The sequence below is a fragment of the Osmerus eperlanus genome, chromosome 12, assembly GCF_963692335.1.
Source record: "Osmerus eperlanus chromosome 12, fOsmEpe2.1, whole genome shotgun sequence".
Lineage (NCBI taxonomy): Eukaryota > Metazoa > Chordata > Actinopteri > Osmeriformes > Osmeridae > Osmerus > Osmerus eperlanus.
The window spans coordinates 12,888,066-12,909,065 of NC_085029.1; the positions used below are offsets into that span (position 1 = coordinate 12,888,066).

Here is a 21,000-nt window from a genome sequence, read left to right on the forward strand (position 1 = left end):
CTTTTTTTCGAAAATATTTTTTTAAGCTTTCGAAACTGAAAAGAGAGGAGATAGGAGGAGGTGAGGTATCAGGATGACTACAACATGTGCAACAAATTTATAGTGAAGGAGGCCCTCTTGTGGATGTGCAAATAAGCATCACGTCTTTGAAGGTGGTCAGTCATGGAAAGTCAATAGAGCAGTGGCAATAATTGTTTTATAGTGTATATGTGAACAAATTGAATATTTCCATTCTATTTTGGTTTCATCGATCGTTTCGAAAGAGCGAGGAGTGAGATTTGCAGCAAAAAATCGTGACATTTACCGGTGTGAAAACCAAAACGAATATTTGGGACTCTTATTTTGAAGTAGGGTGTGAACCGGAGATAGAACCTCGAGAGGTCAGGAAAAAATCCATCAGGGTGCGCACATGTGTAGAGGCGCTGTTATCAGGTAAATAATTCCTTGCTATGGTTGCAATAACTTATCTTTTTAAATATGATGTATTATGTTTAAAAACAAGAACCATACCAACCCAAGTTAACCATGTTTTTTATTTTTCACTGGAGTTGTCTTAAAAGTCGCTGGCATACTTCAAGGTTTTACAAAATGTTAACTAGCAAGTTAGCATTCAAAATAGTTGCTAAAGCCGGTTTTACTATACGTCAGGACATTTCTGGCAAACGTCAGTAGCTAACCTTTTACAGTTAACTAGATAGCTGCTTATCCATGAATGCAATATTATTTCTTCAACAGAACATAGAACGTGCCACAATGACATCGCTTGCCCATCAGCTGAAGCGGCTATCATTGCCTCAGAATGACGCCAACCTGTTCAGTCATAAGGAGGTTGCCTCCTTACTCTTTGATCCTAAAGATGCTGCCAGTATGGACAGGAGCACCTTCCATGCTCTTGGTGAGTTTAAACTTGACGTAGATATATGATAGTAGTACCATATCTTGCCTGGGATGCTTCTGAACTGTGGATTTCTGTCCTTTTTGTTGGCCATGTTCCTCTTTGTCCCAGGTTGCACTGGACTGGAGGAGCTTCTAGGTATTGAGCAAGCATTCACAGAGTTTCAGGACACCCTCTTTAGCCAGGCTTCCATGGGTCTGGAGCGAAGTGTCCAGTCCAAAGAGATCAATGAGAAACTGGACGAAGGCATATCCCTCTTCCTAGCTCGCCTTTCTCCATACTTTCTTCTCAAGCCGGCTCAGAAGTGCTTGGAATGGCTTGTGCACAGGTAAAGCCCATTCATTCATGTGCACCCGTGAGACCCTTTTGAGTCTTGCCGACAATGGCCCACTGCATTGTTGGTATGTTCATATTAGGTGAAAATCATCCTAACACAGTTTAGTATTGGCCTTGTTGTTTTAAAATTGTCTTGATCGTCTTTTGTCTCAGGTTTCACATCCACCTGTACAATGTCGACAGCCTGCTGGCCTGTGTCTTGCCCTACCACGAGACCAAGGTGTTTGTCCGAGTTGTTCAACTCTTAAAGATCAAGGACCCCACTAACCGCTGGAACTGGCTGGAAGTGCTACAGGTAACTTTCTAAGGGAAAGGTCCCTAACCGATACGTCAACACTCAAGTGCTTCTGAATGGACTGGACAGGCATACAGTAAGCCGGCGGTTGTTGTTTCTGTGTAGAAACCAGGTGTACCATTGGCCAGAGGAACCCTGATCACTCACTGTTACAAAGACTTGGGCTTCATGGATTTCGTCTGCACACTGGTCACCAAGTCAATCAAGGTAAACTAGAAATGCATGTACACACACAGGTCTAAAGTGGTTGTTTGTAATCCACGGTGTATCCTAGGGATATCTAAACAGGGGCATGTTGGTGCTTGCAGGCTTATTCTGGATTCACTGGCAACTGTGCCCAGCTCAGAGTGATCTTCTCCTTCTATGCCTCCACCATCATAACAGCTCTGGAGGCGGTGGAGAAGGTCTCAGACACCATCATATCCAAGCTGCTGCCCTACGTTCAGAAGGTACAATACTGTCACTCAAAGGAGAAATCAATCTGTTCTGATCTACTAGCCTGAGACACAGCCGGAGATCTCCCAGAATTTCTAGTGTAGTCCTTGGCTGTTGAACCTAAATGCTAAAAGCAGCCCTGACCATAGATTTACTTTGACAGCATCGATCCCTCCCTTCCTCCAGGGTCTGAAGTCCTCTCTCACCGACTACAAGGCTGCCACCTACATGATTGTGTGCCAGCTGGCTGTGAAGGTGGTGATGGACGCTCAGCTGGTGAACACCCTGGCCCTGCAAGTCAGCAGGTCCCTGGTTCGAGAGCCCCTGCTGCCCTCCGAGGGCCTGGGCTGCCTCGTCGTCCTGCTGCAGAACCAGAGGGACAAGGCCATCGGACCCAAGTGAGGAGAGCGGATCTCTAGGAATACAATTATAATACAGTTGTATGCTACACGAGAGACATCATGAGATATAACGTATTTTGAGTGCCTTTGATCTATTTCTGTGTCATATCTTTGGACTCCTCTGTTGAATTGAACTGATCAAAGGTTGAGATCAAGTTCACCCCAAGTACTTGCCAGGATTCACTCAGTGAATTGCCATTCTCTCCTCAGAGCTTTTCACCAGCTGTGCTCCATGCCCTCGCTGGTGCCCACTCTGCAGACCATGGCAGCCACTCATGACGTCAGTCCCCTTCTGAGCTACCTGCTGCCCCACCTGGTCCACTCTCTGGTCACCTGCACCACAGGTGAGTTGTCCCTCTCCCACATCTGCCCCTGGACACATTTAGAGGCCCATTCAAATGGCTTTGTGCCTCTTGTGATGTTCTTTTTTCAGTGTGGTGTGTGTTCCCCAGTTCTACGTGTACCGTTGTGTCTGACTGCTTATTTTCCTGTCCTGTTGTGATCAGTCCCAGATGAGATGGAGACAGAGGAACCCTCTCCAAGCTCTGTACACCACAGCCTGTTTGAAGCCATGCTCAAAGAAGTGCCTCTGTCCAAGGGGTTTGACAACACAGTAGCAAAGTAAGACACTGACCATATGGCATATACACCCCCTGATAGCAAGTATTTCTCATTTCCCTAAATACCTGCCTGGCCTCGTGGTCGAGTCTCTCTTACTACCAACCCTATAAGGTCTGCAGTTTGATTTACAACTTTGAGGTTCCAAGCTTTGTGAGTTGTGCTTTTGTAAGTCCAGGTTTGTGTTGAAGGGCTTCAGTCTAGTTGTGTGTTACTTCCAGGTTGTTGCTAGAGGAGTACCTGTCTCAGAGCCAGCTCTCTGCGGAGGACATCACCATCCTCAACCAGCGGCTGCTGCCGTTCATACGGCTGTTTGAGTCCAAGTGAGTCTCACACGGTGACATTAACCACACTGCTCCCATAGGAAGATGCATTCAGACTTCCTCTCTTTTAGCTCTACCTTCCGTCTCATAGACATGTTACAGATGGCTATAGCTCAGTGGTAGAGCATTTGCCTGTAGACCAAGTGGTCCCAGGTTCACATTCCCCCTGTAGACTATTGATAAGTATCTATACGTGGTAGAACAATGATGGGGATGGCCTCAAATGTTTGGATGGTAATTGGCAAACTTTGTAAGAGTAGCAAGACTATTGCTAGCCAAGTCTGCTGGGTAACGTAGCTCCCTTGTTAACGGTTGTGTTGTTCCAGGTATGCTGGAGCTCTTGACGTGGTCCTAGAGAGTCATGTCAGTGGCATCAGCACCCAAGAGAAAAACCTCTTCCATCAGTTCATCTCTCTGACCATGAGCAGCGGCAAGTTCCAGGTACTGTACACAGTGTGTTCCTGTATGCGTGTGCCTGTGTACATGTGTGTTAGGAGTTTCTACATGTGTGTGTGTGTGTGTGTTGACAGATCCTGGGAGACTCTGACACATCTCTGCTGCTGAGTCTGAAGCACCCTCTGCCCTCCGTCAGAACCACGGCGGTGGACTACCTGACCACTGTCCTCACCTCTGGACAGGTGTGTGTTTCACTGAAAGCCAAACATTGTCGTAGCTTCTTTCTACAGTGTGCTGGTGGTATAATACTTCTTTGTGGTGTACTTTTTTTTCTCTAAATTCTGTCTAATTCTGTTTCTTTCTAGTTTCTCCAGCAGGGGGGGTTTGACCAGGTGTTCCTGAGCATGGCTCTGCTGGACAGGATGAAGGATGATGTCCCTGAGGTGGTGTCAGCTGCCCTCAAGGCTCTGGAGGTCAGAACTGCCTCCCCGTGTCCACCACTCACAAACTCGTCTTTACTGACGAGGGCTTGGCTGCAGTTGGCTTTCATTTGTGTCTGCAAACTTAGTAAATACTCGTTAAACCTTTAAAGCTTACTGGTCTTCAGGTGGTTAAATCAGTCACTGTGCTCTGTAGGCCTACAAAGATCGCATGGACCCAGATGAGACGGTTTCTAGTTTGCTTTCACTTCTCCAGAGAAAAGATTCCGCGGCTGGAAACTGGTCAGTATTTATCACATTTCATGTAAATAATTATCTTTCAAATCAATTACCACCGTAAGCTTTATAGCCCTCACCACAACACGCATATGTCCCAGCTTTGTATACCAATACCATACATTTTGTATGCCTGCATACATGTCAATCTTGCATAACATGTCAATCTTGTAACTTACCACATCTTTTAATGCACGTACTGTACAGAGCTTTAAACACAGCCTCTGTTGTCTCTCCCTGTAGGTGTCCAGTGTTACTGGAGGCTGTAAGGGTGCTGGACGACCCCAGGCTGTGGGAGAGGACCCCGGGCCTGGGGCTGCGGGCTTCCTGGGGCTTGATCCCCTACCTGGTGGTCACTTCCTCCATCCCTGACTCCCCTGAGATCCTGCTGGCCTCCTACGTCGCCCACTCCTCCCTGCTGGCCCAGCACCCCCTCACCCAGGGCTGGTCACAAGGTAACGCTCATGGAGAGCTTTTCAAACGTGGAATGATTAAAGTCTCGTCTAAGAGAACATGTCAGCGGGTATTGTCCAGCGAAATTGGCCTCTTAGTTCCCTGCTGTTCTCTCCCAGTGCTGAAGGAGGTGATGAAGAGCTCTTCTCAGTCAGACATCATCGTACAGGCTAATCAGCATCTGATCTCAACTCTGACTAAGAACCTGGCCACCATGGACCACATCCCCAAACGCAACGCTGTGAGTGGGCTATGTTTTCAGTAGCTGGCCTTTTTAAATGAATCAATGTCCAGGCAAGCAGCTTTTTATCTAAATGAGAGAACTGTGTGTGTGTGTCCAGCTGGAGAGGATGGCAGAGTGTGTGCTGCAGCAGCGGCAGAGTGGCTCCAGCCGGAGGGAGACGACAGCCTTCCTGGTCCTGACCCAGGCTCTGCTGCTGGGCATGGGGGACCTGGGAGGGACCCAGCACCTCCACACGGCCCAGCAGGTCTACAACCTCCTGGAGCCCTCCCTCCTGGAGCTCACCCAGCAGGCCCAGGACCAGGTCAGAGGAACACTGCCACTGGGATCCCACGATGGACCTGCATAATCCTAAAATAGCTAGAAAGAAAGAATAATAATAACACTGGAATCATCTAGAAGAGACACTGCTGCTGTGCACAACACTTTGCTCTTTGTTTATTAGTCTGTATTCAAATGTTAGTGTTGATTCATGCAAGGTCTATCCGTCCCCTGTACCCCAGAGACTAGAGTCTAATCTTGACAAGCACCGTTGTCTTGGTTTGCTAGAGTTCTCTCAGACTGAACACTGCTCCTATTCACTGACTGGTTCCTTCTCATAGGCCGCTCAGGACCAGGGAGACACTGTCTTCTCCTTCTCGGAGGGTCTGAGGGATTATCTCCAGAGTGTGACAGGCCGCAGAGAGTACAGCCTGCTGCTGGTCTCTCTGCTCCGAGGCCTCATATCTTGCCTCAAGAGTCACGACACTTCTTTCAAAGGTAAACCTTAACCACCAGCTAGACACGGCACTCTTCCCAGTCAGTCAATAGGAATCCCTTTATTGAGGGTCATGTTAAGTAGTCTACTACGTAGTCCTGTATTAGCTCACGGTGGGTGTGGTGTGTCTCTCTCCCAGGTGAGGTGTGGTGGAACCCTGAGAACCTGGACACCAACACCTGCTGCTACCTGCACCTGCTGTGCCGCTTCTTCAGCGTCATTGTCACCGGGGCAGCCCAGGGGCCCATGACAGCCAGCTTTAGAGGCCTGATGAAGTTGCTGGTTCAGGTAGCGATAAGAAATGCATGGTGAACAGTTAGGCCTGCTTTGAGAATTAGTCATGGGAACAACTCTGAGGCCATCCTCCATCCCTTTGTTTGTTTTTTCGATGAATGCATTCTCTCATTTTTCTGTCCTCTTCCATTAACCCAGTCAGCACCTTGTGGTTAAACTTAACTAAATGATTTCCCTTTCCTGCAAGCTGCAACAAGCTGCTGCTGTTGCAGCATTTGTCTCTCAACCACTAAACATAGAAGCTTACAAACCAAACCACACTAAAACCCACATACATTTGACATATAACCTCAAATCATATTCCAACCTCCTCCAGGTCCACCTGAGTGATCCTCTAGAGCTCTTCAAGTTCTTGTCCCTGCTGTGGGGCTACAACACTAACCATGGAGACCAGCTGGACGTGAGGGTCAGTGCCATCCTCCAGACTCAGTCCCTGTATGTGGGAGGAGCCCTGCTCGCCCCTCAGCCTGGCACCACACGGGCACAGCTGGCGTCAGCCTCCTCTCCAGGTAGGGAACTGGGGAACAAGGAGGTGCTTTCCAATCACACGTGATTGATTATGAGTTGATCACTATACAGGATACGTTATGTGGCACCAGGAAGCTTGTTGGGTCAGGTGGACTAAGTTGTTTGTCGTTCTCCTCAGTGGCTCTGTCGTTGCTGGCCTGCCTGAGCTCACCGGTCAGGGAGGTGCGCAGGGCGTCCATCGCTGCCCTTCAGAGCCTGTCAGAGGGGGCCGGCTCCCCCTTTGAGCCAATCATGGCCAGGCTGCTTAAGAACACAGAGGAGATCATCGCTGACCCCTCGCACGTCAGCCAGGTCAGACAGAAGCGCATGCACACACATACACACACACACACACAGACACACTCACACACAAACCTCATCATCAGTTAGCTTCTCACTGACTGATGGTTTGTCCTGTGTAGGCCCTGGGTCTGCTCTGGGGTGAGTGTGTAGCACAGCCAGGCAAGGCTCAGCACAAGAGTGTGCTGGCCTCCATGGAGCAGCTGCTGAAGGGTCTCCAGGCCCCCAACTGCCCCTCGTACACCAGCACGACCCTGCTGCGGACCCTGGAGCAGGTCAACGGAGAGGTAGGGTGGAGGAGGACACACCAGAACACATGATTTTGAGAGGCCCACTGTGTAGAATTGACGGTAAACCTCATGGAATGTCAAATAGTTGGTTGCGAGACCTAGCTAAACAGGTGGTTGAGGTCTGCGCCTCCTCTCCTCAGGCTGTGCTCTCGGGTCTCCTGCCCATCCTGGAGCGGCTGCTGGAGCAGAGTGGCCCCGATCCCCCCATTCTCCTGAGGGGCGAGGCCCAGCTGATGCAGCTCACCCTGGGCAAGTACAACGAGGCGTCAGCCCCTTTGCTGGTACGGGACCAGGCCGCGCTGGATGTCTTCATCAGGGCCCTGGGGACCACCGCCCAGCCCCACCCGGACATCCCCAGCTTCCAGATCATAGCCCTAGAACAGGTACGCCACAGGTGGAGCAGCAGTCCTGTTCTACATGTAGTCTTTCCCCTTCATGAACTGGGTTAGTTCCAGCTCTTGGTACGTGGATGTAGGTAAGGGACCACATACGAGTACCAGCCTCTCTCTACGGATAGTGACCTCTGCCTGTTGTGTCTCCTCAGATCACCAAGCCCTTCTTCTCCGCCCTGGAGGACAGCAAGGTGCAGCAGAGGCTGCTGGGGGTGATGTTCGACCTTCTGGTGGAGAGCAGGAGTCCTGTCTGCTCCAACACCATCAGCAGCGTCTTCAAGGGGGTGAGGACGACCCGTCCAGGATCTTTTACAACGAGGACGTTTCTCTAGACTTGGATGACCCCTAAGTTCGGCATTTACAGCTAGCGTTCCTCCCTGTTAGATTGCTGTGGACGGGGAGCTGGTGGCCAACGAGCTGGTCCCAGCAGAGAAGCCCAAAGTCACTGTGAGTGTACAGCAGACGCGTAGGAGCCAGATGCTGCAGAGGTGAGCCACCTGTCATGGACATCCTGGCCTTGGTGTTCTGGTGTGGTAATGACACATGGTCTTTATCAAAGTAAAAGATTTAAAAACTAATCTCTTATTCATGAAAGTTTTCTCAGAAGCTTGAATTTTGTGGATTTTCTTTTGTTTTTTTCAAGCTGGGTTCGCCTGTTAACCCGCATGTGTGCCTGTGTTTTGTTGTCAGGAGGGTCCAGGACAGTGGGCAGGTCCCAGCAGAAGAAGGGACTGTGTCCTGGGCCAGGGCCACACTCATCCTGGAGCTGCTGCAACACAAGAAGAAGCTGAAGAGACCTCAGATGCTGGTGCCCGCTCTCTTCACCCTGCTCTCCAGGTGGGGCTCCCTTCCCAGTCTGCCTGAGGCTCCAATGCCTCGCTATCATGGAGCTTCTCTCTGGTGGTCTGGCTTCACTGTCCTGCCATGAGCCAGGGGTGCGATTAGGGCGTGATTAGGGCTCGTTAAACGTGGCTTGTTTCCTGTTGTCCTGTGCAGGTGTCTGGAGACGTCCGCCACAGAGCAGGGCAACATGGAATACAGCAAGCAGCTGCTGCTCAGCTGTCTGCTCAACATCTGCCAGAAGCTCTCCCCCGATGGAGGACCAGTCAGCCCAGGTAGGGAGGAGAGAGAGGGAGGGAGGAGAGAGAGGGAGGGAGGAGAGAGAGGGAGGGAGGAGAGAGAGGGAGGGAGGAGGGAGAGGGAGGGAGGAGAGAGAGGGAGGGAGGAGAGAGAGGGAGGGAGGGAGGAGGGAGAGGGAGGGAGGAGAGAGAGGGAGGGAGGAGAGAGAGGGAGGGAGAGGGAGGGAGGAGGGAGAGGGAGGGAGGAGAGAGAGGGAGGGAGGAGAGAGAGGGAGGGAGAGGAGAGAGAGGGAGGGAGGAGGGAGAGGGAGGGAGGAGAGAGAGGGAGGGAGGAGAGAGAGGGAGGGAGGAGAGAGAGAGAGAGAGGGAGGGAGGTGGGCTCCTTCATGCCTCAGGACCTGGAGGCTGAAGTTCTCCCAGATCTGGTCCTGTCATCATCTTGAGTGGTCTGGATTATCATCCTACAGCACTGCAGTGTAGGCTGACCTTAGGCCTGGGTGGGCTCATCCATAACTGTGATTCCCCTTCTAGACGTGCTGGATGAGGACAAGTTCAACGTGGAGCTGGTGGTTCAGTGTGTGCGAGTGTCCGACATGCCCCAGACACACCATCATGCCTTACTGCTGCTGGGCACTGTGGCTGGCATCTTCCCTGTGAGTACACCTACGTGTGTGTGTGTGTGTGTGTGTGTGTGTGTGTGTGTGTGTGTGTGTGTGTGTGGAATCTTGGGAATATATGACCTATCAATAAAGAAATGTTCTTATACCTTCTTTGAAGTCTCAGTTTCGGATTCCACCCATCAAAAGTGACAGGCCGCCTGTCAACTGAACACATTCCCCCCCCCCATTTTTACCATCCTCTAGGAGAAAGTCCTCCACAACATCATGCCCATCTTTACCTTCATGGGGGCCAACATCATGCGCCTGGACGATGCCTACAGCTTCCAGGTCATCAACAAGACTGTGCAGACGGTCATCCCTGCTCTCATCAAGGTAAGAGGCCCAGTTGACGGACCCTCTGTGTTCATGTGTGTCTGTCTGAGCTGTGTAATCTGTCCTGTCTAGTTCTGGGTGACTGTCTGGATACAGTCTTATCCTTTCTGTCTCCCTCTTCTTCCATTGCTCCTGGTTTAAAATTGTGTGTGACACTGTCTGTTTATTGTGAAATTGTGTTTTTCTTGTTTGTATTTTACTGCTGCCCCATGTGGGGACAAACAGTTGTACTTCCCCCCCCTCTCCAGTCCCATGAGGAGGGCGAGGGGCGCTCCTCAGGTCACATGGAGGCAGTGGTGGCGAAGATCATGCATGTGTTCACCGACGCGCTGCCCCACGTGCCTGAACACCGCCGTCTGCCAATCCTGTCCCAGCTGGTCACCACCCTGGGCCCCGGCCGCTTCCTCTGGGTCCTGATGCTACTCATGTTCAAGCAGCACGCCACCCAGACAGCCGTCACCACCACCACCGAGAAGGTACTGTGTGTCCCCTTTCTCATAGCCTACTGAAGTGGCTTCTCAAGGGTGAGGTTGAGTGTCTATCCACAATGTGTCATTGGGCGGGTTTGATGCTTGCATGGGTCCAACTGTGTGTGTGTGTGTGTGTGTGTGTGCTTCCGTGTTCACAGGATGCAGTTCTGGAGCGGGACGTGGAGTTCTGGATCTCTGTGTGCTGTGAGTTTGAGGTGTCTGAGCAGCTCACCTCCCTCATCAGGGTCCTACAGTACCTCATGCTGCTGCCACGGGACAAGGAGGATGGTGAGAAACACACACACACACACCTAATAGACACTCGCTAGTAGTACACTGTTAGCTGTCCGACCTCCACACATGCTTTAGCTGAACATGCCTCTGTCAAGCTTTGTTTGGAGTGCTGAAGTCCTGTGTGCCCGGTGTGTCCAGCCCCAGTGAAGCGTGCTACGCTCCGTCGAGGAGGTGCTAAGAAAAAGGAGGAGGAGGAGAAGGCAGAGGAGCTGATCTTCAGCGTGGAGACCCACAGCAGCAAGGATCTCAGACACTTCAAGTTCCTGTCAGTGTCCTTCATGGCTCAGCTGCTGGCCTCAGGCAGCTTCGTAGGGAAAGTGGGTTGAACCAGATGTTGTTGTATGTTCATACACATTGCCCAGACTCATATTGTAGAACCAAATGATTTGAATAACTTGCAACTCCAACCATACTCAATAAGTGGGTTTCCCTTGCATTCTGGAAAGCAATTGACTAATTTTCCAGTCATGGAAAATGAGAGAAATCATTTTCCTCTAGCTCTTGGCTATCATAGCAAAAACAAATAACATTGCCCTCTGAGACGGCTTTGAGTCATCACAATTCAAATTGTAGGTTATGGACGAGAATATTTCCATTTATTCAATACGCCTACAGCTCAGTTTAGGTGTGGAAACGCTGGGAACATACCCCTAAGTCCCATCACATGGTAGCACGATTTGCTACTATATTACTTTTTGCAAAACTTGTAATACTCTTGCAAATTCTATGTAAATATAATGCATCTTTATTATGAACTATATCGTCACTGAAAATGATCTCTAGAAAAGTGGAACCACTGAATCTGGTTTGCAGTCAATATGTTAAGTGTGGATGGATAGTTTTAAGCAGAGCTAATATGGTGAAGTTGTGATAATGAACATATGAAGGTACATGGTATATTGATGATAACCATTGTCTGACCTCCAGGTTGCGGACCATGGTGACATCATGGAAGATTCTCTGCAGAAGCTGCAGCAGAGGTAGGGAACCATAAACACTCAGTGATCTAACTGTTTCAAACACACATACAAGCACATTAGTGTCATGTATACCCAAGTTCTGGGGAACTGTTCGTGTGTGTGTGTGTAGCCTGCTGGAGGAGATCCTGCTCTACATCCACACAGTGGCTCGCTGCGTGGAAGAGAATGCCGACAAACCAACAGCCAAGTTCTGGAGAGCCCTGCTCAACAAGGCCTACGATGTCCTGGACAAGGTGAGCTTCTACCACGGCACTGACTGCTGATCAGTCGGACTGGCTGGATTCTTGCCCGAACTTTTCTGACGTGAACTTTAGTTCTCAGAGACACCAGTAGTGCAACATACCGGGTGAAGGAATTAGAATCCTATCTCGTATTAGTTCGGCCTTTTTAGGCCTTTATTTTGACGATCGTCTTTGCCAACCAATAGGTGAATGCCCTGTTGCCGACGGATACGTTTATCACTGTGATGCGTGGGCTGATGGGTAACCAGCTGGCATCAGTAAGGAGGAAGGCCATGGAGCTGCTCAACAACAAGCTACAGCACAGGACTCAGTGGCAAGAGGAGCAGGTACACACACACACACACACACACACACACATAGACGAGAATAGTAATATATGCACAGTATGTGTCAAGCAAACCTACACCCTCCATCTTCTCTCTCCCAGGTGGCTGTGCTGCTGGAACTGACTGGTGACCTTCTGAGCATTGTGGGTAAGGGCCGCGGCAAGGAGGGGGAGCAGCAGGAGGAGGAGGAGCAAGCCATCAACAGGCAGACCGCCCTCTACAGCCTCAAGCTGCTGTGCCGCAGTTTCGGTGCCGACCACCAGGAGGCGTTTGTGCCTGTGCTGATCCGGGCAGTGGAGATCTTGACCTCCCCTGAAGAAGAGAAGAACGTGATGGGCAGTGCCCTGCTGTGTGTCGCTGAGGTAGCCAGCACACTCAAGGCCCTTGCCATCCCACAACTCCCCAGGTATTGTCTGCAAACCATTAACATCAAATACTACACCAGAGCACCTGATATAATAATTACATGGGCCATATGAGGTTTGAATAAAAGTCAAAGTTAATGTTGACTTCTGGTAACAACGACTAGGATTGAAATTGAGACCTGTGTGTGTCCATCCATCCAGACTGATGCCTGCAGTGCTGCAAATCCTGGCAGAGAGGAAGGAGGTGCTTTCTAATGAGATCTACCTGCTGAGTGCGGTCACAGCCCTGCAGCGCGTAGCAGAGACCCTCCCACATTTCATCAGCCCCTATCTGCAGGACACGGTACTACAGGTAAGGGCACGCTCAGACCTAGTCCTCCACGTGACTTGCAGGACTGCAGACTATAGGTGAGGCTGCACGCTTCATCTCCGAATCCCCATGCTCTCCCAGACTGTAGACTGTGAAAACAGTGGTGCAGGGTCCACCCCAGTGAGAGGGTGTTGTAACAGCTTCCATGTCCTCCCCAGGTGTGCCGACTGACGAGGGTGGCAGAGAAGGCCGGCACCTCCCCCCAGCTCAGCCTCCGCCTGGCCTCTCTCAGGACCACCCTTGCCACCAAGGTGCCCCCCAGGGTCCTACTGCCCACCATCACCAAGTGCTACAGCAAGATGATGGAGTCTAAACATGTACGTGATGAGCTACAATGTTCTCCCGTGAATACTGACGTTTTCCTGATTTAAACCGTTAAAGCAAGATGAGCCTGACAAATAAAAACGTTCTTTTTCCTCTCAGAGCCATCTTGGTCCTCTCATGGGAATCTTGAAGGAGCACATTGTTCAGATGGAGAAGGATCAGCTCAACTCCCACCAAACAGAGCTCACTTCCTTCTTCCTGATTGCCCTGGACTTCCGAGCCCAACACGGTCAGGTAATGTCCATCCATCTGCCGTTCCCACGCACACTCCAGTTCCCTGACCTCTGTCACAGTGTGTGCTGACCTGTGTGGCTCTCCTTCTGCAGGGTGACCTGGAGAAGACCCAGGAGATCGAGGGCTGTGTGATCGACTGTCTGCTGGCCATGGTCATGAAGCTGTCTGAGGTCACCTTCAGACCACTGTTTTTCAAGGTACGTCGGTTCCTCGCTGGCGCTAGGATTCATCTCTCTGGTGCTGGGTTAACTCAAGCGTTCTGGTTGGCTTCTATTTGTTCTATTGTGTATGTGCATCTGTTTGAGATGGGATCTTTCTCTGTGTTCAGCTGTTTGATTGGAGTAAGACAGACTCCTCTGCTAAGGACCGTCTCCTGACCTTCTATCGGCTCTCTGACCGCATCGCTGACCGGCTCAAGGGCCTGTTTGTGCTGTTTGCTGGTCACCTGGTCAAGCCCTTCTGTGACCTGCTACGCCAGACCAACGTCAGCAAGACTGGTATGTCATCTGAGGGTGGGGGGATCACTGGTATTCATCTGTGGATAGGCGCACAATGATGATGTCATTGTTACTTGTGAACGCGTTTTAATCCACTCTTCTCATTCCGTTTTTTAATTCGATTTCTCCTTTTCTCCCATGTCCCTCTCTCCAGACGAGGCGTTGTTTGACTCGAAGGACGGCGTGGAGAAGTGTAGCCTCTTGCTGCAGTACCTGCTGGACTGTCTCCACAAGATCTTTCTGTACGACACCCAGCACTTCGTCAGCAAAGAGAGGGCGGAGGCTCTCATGACTCCGCTGGTCGACCAGGTAACCAGCCGATCAAGAAACGCGTGCAGTGACTGAGATCGACACAGCTGCTGTCAGTGGAGAAGCTGCTGGGCAGGCCTTACGAGGAGGCAGGGCTCCTCCACGGATCCAGCAGTGCCACGCTGATCCAATGTCCTCCGATCAATCCTTATCAAATGTTTCTCTTTCTTCACTTCAATGTCACGTCACCTGACCTGCTTACATTCGTCACTGTTGTTGTTGTGCTGAGCTGTGGGCTCACTCTGTCCTGTCTCTCTGTGTAGCTGGAGAACACCTTGGGAGGAGAGCAGCTGCACCAGACACGCGTCACCAAACACTTGGTGCCCTGTGTGGCCCAGTTCTCCGTCGCCATGGGCGACGACACCCAGTGGAAGGCCCTTAACTACCAGATACTGCTGAAGACACGACACAGTTCATCCGAGGTCAGATACATGCAAACATGCGCTTTCACCCTCTCTTCCCATACGTTGGCGTGATGGGAGTTGCACCGAGTTAGTCTCAGTGAGAGCAGTGTGGATCAGACTGCGTGTTGAAGCTGCTGGTGTGTCCGCAGGTGCGTTTCTCTGCCCTGCTGATGCTGCTGGAGCTGGCTGGCAAGCTGAGGGAGAACTACATGGTGCTCCTACCTGAGACTATCCCCTTCCTGGCCGAGCTCATGGAGGGTAAGTCCCTCTCCCCTGCCCCCGTCCCTCCAGTCCTCGTCTCAAACAACAACACACCTGTGAACCCTTCATCCAGAACTGAAACTGTTAGGATGCAGTGTTGCGTTGGGTCAATTGGATTGCGGGGTGGCTTTGGACTGTTATTTTTTATCTTCTAGATTATTAAAGATAAGATGTCCTGGCATTCTCTGATGTGGTCATATCCCCCCCCCCCCCCCCTCCTGTTGAAAGATATCAGGGAACATGCTGCTAATATCACCCAGTCAAGACACTAGTGTTTTGTCCCTCCATTTCTCCCCTGCCTTTGTTCGAGGGAGGGTTGTGTGAAGAAAGCGCTAACCTTTCTCAGGTTACATATCGTGCCTGTGGGGTTCTTGTCTGAGACTCAAGAATGCAGATAATCGTGGGGTTGTGTCTGCACGTACAGTACGGGTGGCAGAGGGCGAGCGAGACACGTAGGGTTGGAGTCGTAGCAGAGCCCCGTGCTTTCACTGTACTGTCCCTGTACTCTCTGTACTGTCCCTGTACTCTCTGTACTGTCCCTGTACTCTACAGCCTTCATTCAGCTCCTGCAGAGTCCTGAGTTCATGCAACTGAGGTTGAATCCTCAGAGCTAGCTCTCCCATTCCATTGTTCATGACAGTGGTTACAGTGGTTCTATTTTCGATATATTCATAACAGAATTGGCGTTATTTAGCCTCAGTTGCATCGACCAAATAACAGAGAAAATAAGCAAGAACTGCAAAACTATAAAATTGTACTGTGAGAGAGCATTGCCACATGGCTTCTAGTAGGCTCATTCTGGTGTCCCACTGAAATTACTCATCGAGTATGTATAAAGTTTCAGGCTTATATTAAACGGAACAGTTTTTTGGCTGTAATCAAGTGGACAACAGGGGAAACTTTACATTGAAACTTGACCACTCCACAGTGGTGGTAGAGCCCACTTGGTCTCCTCCATACATCCTCACCCGTGTGTCTTCTTCTGTCCCAGACGAGTGTGAGGAGGTGGAGCACCAGGTCCAGAAGGTCATCCAGGAGATGGAGTCCATCTTGGGAGAGCCTCTCCAGAGCTACTTCTAACCCTGGACTCTCCCTGTCAGGGCTCACCTGCCCACAGCCACCCAGCACCCGCTCCCATGAGGGCACAGTGCTGCTCTGTTCTGGACAGCTGTCTAAGGAGAGTTGCGTCATCTCTACACCAGAGGGGCACTCGACCTCCCGTCTTCCATTGTACTTGTTAACCGTTTCTCTGAAGTGGTCGTCAGTGTGTGCCCGTCAGGACGAACGCTGTAAATACAGAGATGACAGAAAGGTTAACCTTTTAACCTTTTGCTTATATATATATATATATATATATATATATATATTTCAATTCTAAGACTGTCTATGGTTGCCAAGTATGGACACATGTCCAGTACAATTTGCTCATAGGAGAGTATATGGTTAATGTATGTCACATGAATGATTAATAAGCAAAAAAGGTTTAACATTGTTCCTTTTATTGCACCTGTTTCTCAGTGTACTTTGGATGCATTGTAAAAAGGGTTTGATTTATTGGATTTGAGATTTTCATAAAAAATAAAAATTAAGGAATATGGATTTTTACGAGTTGTTCATCACAATTTGATTGTGATTGGCCTGTATTGTATTTGTGATCGTTGTGAACAATGAGTATCACTTTAAGGCTGATGTCACTGCCTCATCATCAGGCAAGGCTGTAGACGGGAAAACATAGGTTATGCAATTTGAGAAATGGGTTAATCCACTCATGCATGAGGATGCGCTCCCTACCGGGGCGGTACAACAACTTCCACCTCGCCAGTTAGCCCGGTGAATGACTGTTCCGTATATCTCTGATTACTATACAACGGTTATGCGTGTCATCAAGCTCACACGCTCCGGGGTGACTTTGATGCTAGTCACAATTTGATTTCAGGAGAAAGCGCCCGCAGATACGAACAACCAGCTCTATCTGCCTGTCTTTTCTGTAAAGAGCGTCCCGCGACGGGATAATTATAGTCAACATGAAGAGCACAAGAGGACTTCAGCTTGCGTTTAGAATTTACAAACGGAGTCATCATCACTCTGTCGGAATTATAGGAGCGCCTTTTTCCAAAGGACAGGTGAGAATGTATTGCTGTCAATCACATTTCCTGCAGTTGAATTACATATTTATCGGTTATAGTTCGAAAACATCATCGAACCATCGCGAAATAACCAATTCAACACTTAAACATGCATGTGCCGCAGCCGAGGGATGGAGTGGAGCGAGGACCCGACCTGATCCGCAGCGCTGGATTGGTGGAGAAGCTTAAGGCACAAGGTGACGTTCGGACGCATTTACAGTCAGTTTATAGTACTGTATGTACCGACACCATAAAGCCTAGCCTGCTGCTCAAAAAAGGACCCTCCACCTTGTAGAAATGGAGCGTTACATATTAATGTGAATACCAGAACAGATTTGACACAAAGTTATCAGTAATTCTTTTTTTAAGATACATATTTATAGAATACTAAGTCGACATCTCAATATCTGAGGCGTATCTGTTTAAAATAGAACCTCTAGGATCTTGGAAAATCATGACTCCAGTGTGTGGCATACAATCCTTTTCATCAATAATTCAAGTTGAACTAATCTGTTTGATATAGGCCTAATGTTATATGACCCTATTTTTTTTAGAGCAACAAAAACTATCGGATGAATTAACCCTTGTGTTATCTTCGGGTCATTCTGACCCATCAGTCATTGTGACCCACCGTCGTATTGCGACAAATTTACCTAATACAAAAACAAAGTGAAGCATTTTCTTTTAACTGTCGGGCTGTCTCAGACCCCCCACATTGGAATGGTTAAAAGAAAATTATTTGTATTTGTTTTTGTATTGGGTAAAATTGGGTAAACACAACGATGGTTCGTTATGAACCTTTGGGTCATGTGACCCGAAGGCAGCACGAGGGTTAAAGGATGAAATAGATGCTCTATGGTGTGTTGGGAAGACAATCTCTCGTAGGCTAATGCTTAGTTATACAGTCTCCTTACAGGCAGAGCTAAAAGTGGTTGAAAAGGATCAGTGGGTGTAATGGATAAACAGGATCAGATCAGTGTGCTTGTGTGTGTGAAAGGCAGAGAAAGATGAGAGGGAGAGAGAGCATGTTCACGTGGGATCACAGTCATTCTAGGCACCCTGTTTTATTCATGGCACATAAGGGGCAGGATGTGATAGGTCTAGCTCATCTGACCTTGTGCCTCTCCCCTAAAGTGTGTGTGTGTGTTCATGGGGCAGGACCATGTTAACCCATTTATCTCAGTAACAATCAGTAAAAAAAATCCAAGGCAAGTCAATACTTAGCCCAACTAGATGTTCCAAAAGATCAGAGTTCTTACTTTCTAACTGTAACAGAGCTAGCTGATAGTCACTCATTAGTAATACATTCAACCCTGTAGAGTTCATTCACATCAGTTTAGGAAATATTTGTTTTGAATTTTGGCCTACATTGTAAAATGCATGACGTCAGTGTAGTCAAACAGCAACAATATCTGATATTTACCACATGAACAATGTGGAGAAATTGAGTTATCTTGAGAGCATTCATGCCTCTTCTTACTTTGTACAAAGCATTGGGTGTTTTGGTGCAGCAATGTGACCACGGATATGTTATACCTGGGGCTTATTTCATAATGTTTCGAAACACCAGGACACATCATGATTAGACACAAATCCCATTGTGAAGAATTTACATTATGCATAACACTTTCCAATATCTCTTCAGATCTCATACATCTTGCATAGACATGAAGTTTGGATCGTTATCTAACCATAATGCTTGTGTAACATTCAATATTGTATATTCTCAGTCTTCTCTGTGGTTCCTGGTTCTCATCTCCACCATGATTGTTCTTCAACAGGATGTGATGTCAAGGACTACGGCAATCTGATGTTCGAGGAGTTTTCCAGTGATGAGCCAATCAGCCGCGTGAAGAGACCTCGAGCGGTGGGCCGCGCCAACGAGCGCCTGGCTGGCGCTGTGGAGGAGGTGAAGAAAGAGGGGCGTACCTGTGTAATGCTGGGCGGAGATCACAGGTGATTGACAAGTCGCCATCACCCCACTTCACTGCTCATCAATGATCCATGAATCAATGATCTATTCTGATCAATTAACTTTTCCAATATCAAATTCAGCATTGAGGTCAATTTTGTCTTCCACGTAAATTCTCTCTGACATGGCCCATGTCCAGTACAACTGACGTGAACGCTCTGACCTGTTTGTGTTGACTGTAGTTTGGCAATAGGCTCCATCCATGGCCATGCAGCAGCCCAGAAGGACCTGAGTGTGGTGTGGGTGGACGCCCACGCAGACATCAACACGCCCCTGACGTCCCCCACAGGCAACGTCCATGGACAGCCCATGTCCTACCTCATCCGAGAGCTGCACTCAAAGGTGACCTGCGGTCTAGTCTCTGTCTGACTCCCCCTCTCTTTCTTATTCTCGCCCCCAATATAAAGAATATTAAAAAGAGGGGCATAAATGATGCAAAAAGAGCTCTTTTATTTTCAGTTAGTCTTTATATCTTTACAGTGGTTTTCATATTCTCATACGTCACAGTTCAATGTGTTCAATTTTCCTCCAAATTATTTTGCATTTTTAGCATTCGTTATGTTCTCATCTTGTTCTTACCAAACCCAAGTCTTTGGAAATAACTGGATTTAAAGTTATGCAAACTAATTTTTGCAACGTCTATTGTTCAATCAATAGTTCCTAGTACCTGTCTGTCTGGTCAAATGAACCACATCAAGTTCTCAGAAACCTCTTCCGTAGTGGCCTTCTGGAAAGGGAGGAAGTTAGTGAAAACATGAGATAGGGCCCAGTCATATCAACCTTGACTGTTTCTCAACAGATTGTCATGTTATGTGATATGCTTTACAGCAGAAAATCACAACTGACTGGTTTCCAGGACAGGTAATAGACTTTTTTCTAGACTAACTGCCATCTCAAGTTTAGATCCGCCATTACAAGTACAGTAGATAATACAGTGCAAAGCTGTCAGTATAGAACTAGAGCTTGTTTGAGTTGTTTTGGATACTGAGCTTGTGTTTCTTATGGAAGTTTGCATGTGTATAATCTACTTTAGATCCCAGTTATACCCAACTTCTCGTGGATCAAGGCTTGTGTATCAGCCAAAGATGTTGTCTACATTGGTCTTAGAGACGTGGACCCAGAAGAGCAGTATGTACACACACACACACACGAGATCTGCAGACAGCCTGTGCATGCTTGCACATTTTGTACCATTAACCCTAAATAAAACAGCTGCATGTGAACACCACACCATCCATAGTCTCAGCAAAGAAAAACTCAAAGTTTCCTCCAATCTTTTCCCATTTCAGCTACATCCTGAAGTACCTGGGCATTAAGGTGTTCTCCATGACAGACGTGGATCACCTGGGCATAGCCAGAGTGATGGAGGAGACCTGTGACCACATGTTCTCCAAGTAGGTTGTCGTCTTTAGTGTTCATCTCTACAGTATGCTTCCTCGTTTGTCTTGACGGATCTGTGACGATCACTGTTCTCCAGAGTGAAGAAGCCCATCCACCTGAGCTACGACATCGACGCCCTGGACCCGTCCATATCCCCTGCCACAGGCACCCCCGTGATAGGAGGGCTCACCTACAGGGAGGGGGTCTATATAACGGAGCACATCTGTCAGACAGGTGGGCTGTGTTGTACAGATGCATACTTACAGACATGCACCTCTGTCACACACACGGGATCCTGGGAAAATGTGTTGACCTCCATGTCTCCCCTCTGGCAGGTCTCTTGTCTGCGCTGGACATGGTGGAGGTGAATCCCAAGCGCGGGAAGACGGAGGAGGAAGTTCGATCTACGGTCAGCGCCGCTGTTGACCTTGTGCTAGGCTGCTTCGGACGCCTCCGAGAGGGAAACCACCGTGCAGACTACCGGATGCCTGAGCCCTGACTGGTTGATTCAATGAGTAGGTGACTGACAGGTCGATTCATTGACTGACTGCCTGTTTGACTGAGATGATCGGATAGTTGGTTGGATAAATAGTCTGTCAAAAATGTTGGGTAGCTGATTGGATGACTGCACCTCAATGACAATTATTTCTCTGGAATCCAGTTGTATTGATTTGACAGCTTTTTATATTTCCTTAAAAATAAGATTAAAATGCTTTTTTTTTTAAT

The 21,000-nt window shown here is 48.8% G+C and overlaps 2 protein-coding genes across 3 annotated transcripts; both read left to right on the plus strand.

Moving 5' to 3' along the window:
• Nucleotides 1-360: 360 nt before the first annotated feature.
• Nucleotides 361-16,381, plus strand: heatr1 (HEAT repeat containing 1). Of its 2 annotated transcripts, none has more exons than XM_062475485.1 (45): nt 361-432; nt 736-895; nt 1,007-1,223; nt 1,385-1,526; nt 1,632-1,733; nt 1,835-1,975; nt 2,148-2,359; nt 2,573-2,706; nt 2,869-2,983; nt 3,202-3,303; nt 3,630-3,744; nt 3,834-3,941; nt 4,065-4,172; nt 4,336-4,421; nt 4,659-4,870; nt 4,988-5,109; nt 5,210-5,413; nt 5,712-5,868; nt 6,006-6,154; nt 6,477-6,669; nt 6,807-6,979; nt 7,090-7,254; nt 7,398-7,640; nt 7,802-7,933; nt 8,034-8,137; nt 8,340-8,486; nt 8,646-8,764; nt 9,260-9,381; nt 9,592-9,720; nt 9,969-10,196; nt 10,349-10,478; nt 10,623-10,801; nt 11,412-11,464; nt 11,574-11,697; nt 11,892-12,032; nt 12,134-12,438; nt 12,599-12,749; nt 12,926-13,084; nt 13,191-13,325; nt 13,418-13,522; nt 13,654-13,822; nt 13,977-14,131; nt 14,395-14,553; nt 14,685-14,793; nt 15,788-16,381. In XM_062475485.1, the coding sequence occupies exons 2-45, from the start codon at nt 754-756 to the stop codon at nt 15,874-15,876; spliced, it is 6,486 nt and encodes a 2,161-aa protein (XP_062331469.1). In that variant the 5' UTR covers nt 361-432; nt 736-753; the 3' UTR covers nt 15,877-16,381. The 2 variants fall into 2 exon arrangements, with proteins under 2 accessions (XP_062331469.1, XP_062331468.1); XM_062475484.1 differs by lacking the exon at nt 361-432 and adding an exon at nt 482-578.
• Nucleotides 16,382-16,553: 172 nt separating this feature from the next.
• Nucleotides 16,554-20,995, plus strand: arg1 (arginase 1). Its single transcript, XM_062475487.1, has 8 exons — nt 16,554-16,919; nt 17,047-17,119; nt 18,704-18,878; nt 19,077-19,236; nt 19,928-20,022; nt 20,184-20,288; nt 20,372-20,508; nt 20,610-20,995. The coding sequence occupies exons 1-8, from the start codon at nt 16,821-16,823 to the stop codon at nt 20,771-20,773; spliced, it is 1,008 nt and encodes a 335-aa protein (XP_062331471.1). The 5' UTR covers nt 16,554-16,820; the 3' UTR covers nt 20,774-20,995.
• The last annotated feature ends 5 nt before the right edge of the window (nt 20,996-21,000 follow it).